General features: G+C 44.2%; 1 protein-coding gene across 2 annotated transcripts; it reads right to left on the bottom strand.

The window, feature by feature from the left end:
• Window positions 1-397: 397 nt before the first annotated feature.
• MED7 (mediator complex subunit 7) lies at window positions 398-3,438 on the bottom strand. 2 transcript variants are annotated; one of them, XM_074883529.1, is made up of 2 exons: window positions 3,390-3,438; window positions 398-2,829 (listed from the first exon to the last, which is right to left on the bottom strand). In XM_074883529.1, the coding sequence occupies exon 2, from the start codon at window positions 2,808-2,810 to the stop codon at window positions 2,118-2,120; it is 693 nt and encodes a 230-aa protein (XP_074739630.1). In that variant the 5' UTR covers window positions 2,811-2,829; window positions 3,390-3,438; the 3' UTR covers window positions 398-2,117. The 2 variants fall into 2 exon arrangements, with proteins under 2 accessions (XP_074739630.1, XP_074739631.1); XM_074883530.1 differs by having other exon boundaries at window positions 3,332-3,415.
• Window positions 3,439-4,736: the final 1,298 nt, after the last annotated feature.

Raw genomic sequence — 4,736 nt, 5'->3', positions numbered from 1 at the left:
CATCACCCTATGAAATGCTGATTTCCCTCGACTAACAGGCGTACGCCACCCACTGCCTTCACTGCAGCTACAGTCTGTTGTTTTCCCAAAAGCAAAGTTGTAACGGAAAAAGGAAAAACTATCATTGCTTTGACCTGACAACACAGGAAAAAGTCAATGTTTTGGGTGAAAAGAGACCAGGAAGCCTTCCACAGCTTTCTAAGGGTTTGCCTTAAACATAGAAAAAAAGCCCTAGAATAAACAAATTATTCATGAAATTTTTTGGAAAGTGAAAACAGCCTTAAATATTTTTTAAATATCATGATCCCAGTCTACCTCAATGGTCTCACAAAAAAGTTCACTGCAATTGTTAGTTGCTGCTAAGACCCAGCTTGTGCAGTATTTTGAAACTACGGTACCCAGACCCATGATTTTTTATTGAAAGCATGAAAATGAGACAAAAATCAACAGATAACCACTGAGCATCTACAATAGTTCTTTTTGAATAGCAAAGTTAAAACATCAGTGACAAACTAGTTCCACAGTGCATGACCCCTCTTATCCAGCAGGCACTAAATGTTTCTTCAAATCTTCCACATGAAACAACATTTGCAAAGTAGATACCAAATTGATTTTGCTCACTTGCAAGTGTTTTAGTTACGTACAAGCAATATAATTTAGATCTAGTCCAGGGAGAAGGAAAGAAACAGTGGTGGTTGAATAAAGGACAGCAGTGTTAACTTTGTAAAATTATTTATACATTTCTAAAAAAAACATGTTTCTACTTCTTTATTGTTACTTACAATGTCATTTGCACTTAAAATAGCAGATGATGTCTTTCAATGAGTCATAAACTTGCTTCATTTCACCTTTATCTGCACTGAGCTCAAACCCCACCACCCAACAGCTAAGTACTTTTGACTGCCCATTTAAGTAACATTTCTGAAAATAACAGAATTATCAAATGAAACAGAGACATAGCTTGTCAAATCACAATTAAAACCAGAGTTTGTGTAAGTTCCCTCACCACAAAGTTTACCTGGGTTTTAGCTGCTTTACACACTTTGGAAAACATACATACTACGGTGGTACATGGCAAAAGGACAGAAGTAGGATCTCCCTGACAGGAGGGCAGGGTAAAGAAGCCACTTTTTCACTATCAATTCACTCTTTTCCTCTTGCTATGGGGGGCTGATCCAACTCAAATGTTCTTTAAACATGCACTGATATGGCTTCCACTTGATGGAATACTTGCAGGTTCTTTCAAACTTAGAAGTTCTCAATTAGTATAAAGGCTAATTATCCCATTAGACTCTCCTTCCTAAGAAAAATGCTCAGCCAGGCACAGAGCCCACCTAAAAGGCAAATACAAAACATCTGCACTGCAAAATGATTCACTTAATGCATGTGTTATTAACTGCAGGGAATACAAGTTAGTCTAAGCATCTATGTTTAAAAAAAAAAAAAAAAAGGTAGGCATTTTTGTAAGGTCAAGACTGGTTATAATTTACATCTAAGAAAATTAAAATCCAATTAATTTTAATTCATTTAGTTGTGGAGATTCCTGACAGTGTATCCCTATAAAGCAAATTACACCATATTACATCTGTAATAAAGGAATTCTTAGGTTTTCTTTAGTAGTTGTATTATTACAGAACTAGAAAGGAATGGATTTTGCAGACTTTACACTAATCTTATTTTTAATATTGAATTACACATTCTGGAAAGGACCCACTGAAGTTGTAAACAACTAGCACTTATTTGAAATAGACGAACTGTCGACTGCAATTCCTCTCAGTCAGATCTCTTACTTGCTTCCTTCCACACTATAAAGCAATTAAAAAAAAAAGCATACCCAAAAAAGCAGAAAGTGACAAATGAAAGTACAACAGAAAAATCTAACTGTGGCTACAACCTCACACAACACATTTAACATAAAGTATATTTTTTGTTTCTACCAATAAACACACAGCTTACAAAATATTAAACATCTTCAGCTGCCTAGTCACTCACAACCTCCAACAGGTGTACAATAAACGCTTTGCCTACTTGTACAACAGCAAAGCAAAATACAACATATACCTTCAGAATCCATCCTGCCTCTCACTATGGTAAGCTAACAAGAAAAAGTGTTTTCTTCATGTCATTTCATCAATAATGCTACACATAGCTGCATCTTTGTCTAAAACCTGATCTCTCTTGCCACCAGAACGCTCTCTCTGCTTTTCACTCTGTCCAATGCAGTTGCTGCCATCATCGGTATCCATTGTTTCTGTTTTCACTCCCAGTCCTCCCTCTGAATGAGGCAGATCATCAGGCAAGGAAGCCAGGCAGTTCTGAATCATCTCTACAACTCGCTCTAAGTGCTTCTGAAATCGCTCTGCTGTTTCCAAACGCTGACGTTTCTGCACCTCCATCATGACTCTTAGTGTCTCCCTAGCTTGGTGAGGGCGATACTCATTTATAAGATGATGGACATGAACAAAAAGTAGTTTCAAGTCTTCCAGCTTCTCCTCTCGCTTTATACTCCCTGGACTCCTGATCAAGATATCCAAGAGGTCCAAAAAGTTGACCAGGATAGACATATTAAGTTTTCTTAATTCCTTCTTGTGATCAAACTGCATAGGATGTAACCTTTCAATACCCTGGCTCTCCAAGGGTCGAATAATTAGATCATCACATTGAAACTGATTACCAAACATCATATAACTGTCTTTCACAGGCGGAGGTGGCTTTGGAGCCAGGCCTTTACGGATATTTTCATCAGTATATTCTTTTATGTATTGCATTGGAGGAGGAGGAAGGGCACTCACTTGCTGAGGTTCACCCATTTTTGTCAGACGAAAATACCTAGGGAATGTCCCAAGAAATATACGTTAAACAATTTGTGTGACAACCTTATCATATAAATAGAAACAAAGGCAATATAAGAGAGCTGGCTGTGCAAAAATGAGCTAGAAGCAAGCTATCTCAGTGTGTAGAATTCGGGAAACTCCCACATAAATCCATGTTAGCTTTTCACCAGGGTATACTTTTGGTGGGATTAACTTCACTAGAAGCACATAAAGCATTCATTTCTCGAAAGATCAGCCTGTAAACAGAGCAGCACTCCCTAGCCGAGGCCTGGCCCGCTAACACCCCGCCCCGCAAGAGAGAAACGGCGCAGCCCTCAGGGGAGAATGCGGCCTCGCACCCCGGGCCCACAGCCGCCGCCCTGCTGCGCTCCGGGCTGGGCCAGGCCAGACCAGGCTCTGGGAAGGCCCAAGCCCCGCCGCGGAGATCGTGAGGCCACCGCTGAAGAGAGAACCGGAGGCGCGCTACGGCAAGACCCCATCGACGACTGCGCACATACCCGGCGGAGGCGCCAGCCCCGCTCGGAGCCCGCGACCGCGGGAACCACCCGCCCTCACCTGCCCGCCGAGCTCCCCTCAGCGCAACTGCCGGCGCCCCACTTCCGGCCAGAGGCCCGCCCCCTTCCTCTCCATTGGCTCGCCCACCTGGGGCGGCACGCTCTGATTGGCTTTCCCGAACACCGATCATAAGCTTGCTCCACTCAGGGCAGGGGCTCTCCCGGGAGGCGGTGCCAAACTCCGCGGGGTGGGCGGGGCCTTGCTGAGTGAGGGGGGGCGGAGGGCGCGTCATGGCGGGGGGTGCTGGGCGGTGCTGGCGCCGCATCCCCACTGGTGCTGTGGGCCGCCCAGGGGTGCGGGGCTCCGTCACCAAGAGCCGCTCCTGAGGCGGCAAGGCCAGAGGCCTGTGGGGGCGGGAGCGACCGGCCGGGCGTGTGCAGGCCTGGGAGCCCCCTCGGGGACCTCCCCGCTGCCCTGGAATACTGTTTGGAGCCAGGCGTTGGGTCGGTGTGTCTCTGCCGCGGGGAGACACGGCCTGACTGCTTTGGAGGAACGTAGCGGGATCTGCCAAGATGGTGCTTAAGTTATTATGTGGTGATCATGTAGCGTGTGATCCTGTGGCGTGTAGTGATCGTGCTGTTGTCCGAAAAGCAGATTCGTCGCCCGGTGTGCAGTAGGTCAATCATCACACGCTCAGGAGAGACATTGCTTATTTATTTTAGGGTTGCACAAGCCTAAGTGCTCAGTGGTCTCCCACAAAGCAAGCACATGTGTCATCAGGACTTTTCGCGCTATATTTATTCACAAATTTTGCAGAGTTAGTAATTTTCCAAGTCCACCCTCTCTAGGATGACTGGTTAGTAATTTACATACAGTTATAATACTGCTGACACAATACTTCTACGCATGCTCGGGGGAAGGGTCTTCACCTGGGCAAGGGTCTTCTTGACCTATAGGCGTGATTTTTAGTATTATAATAAGGGTACCTGAGCTAAGGATACATGGGCCTTGAGTTTGCTTGCCCAGTTGGCAATGTACCCTCTTCAAGGTCTAATTGCTGGTGGATGTCCTTACTCAAAGAGGGATATCTACTAGTTCTTCTGATTAGGGATGCTGTTGGCTTTAACATATACAAAGAATATCTTTCTTGACCTAAGCATAATATTGCTACATTGTTCTAAAAGTTTAACCTTCAATGGTATGTTATGCAGTGCTTCCACGCATCAGAAATGCAGGCATTAACCCAGTCATGAAATGGAGATGTTACCCTGGAAAGTGTTTGCGTCATTCCCTCAGCTGAATACACTAAACCTAACCACATAAAGACTGTTACAAACAGCTGGGCTCCATTGTTCTTCTTTCAGTTTTGTTTTCAGAGAAGTTGAAGAAAAAATTGTGGATTTAATT

Source organism: Strix uralensis, chromosome 14 (assembly GCF_047716275.1).
Source record: "Strix uralensis isolate ZFMK-TIS-50842 chromosome 14, bStrUra1, whole genome shotgun sequence".
NCBI classification, from domain to species: Eukaryota; Metazoa; Chordata; class Aves; order Strigiformes; family Strigidae; genus Strix; species Strix uralensis.
The sequence above is the reverse complement of the archived record's forward strand: the minus strand, read 5'-3'. Positions and strand labels throughout refer to the sequence as shown.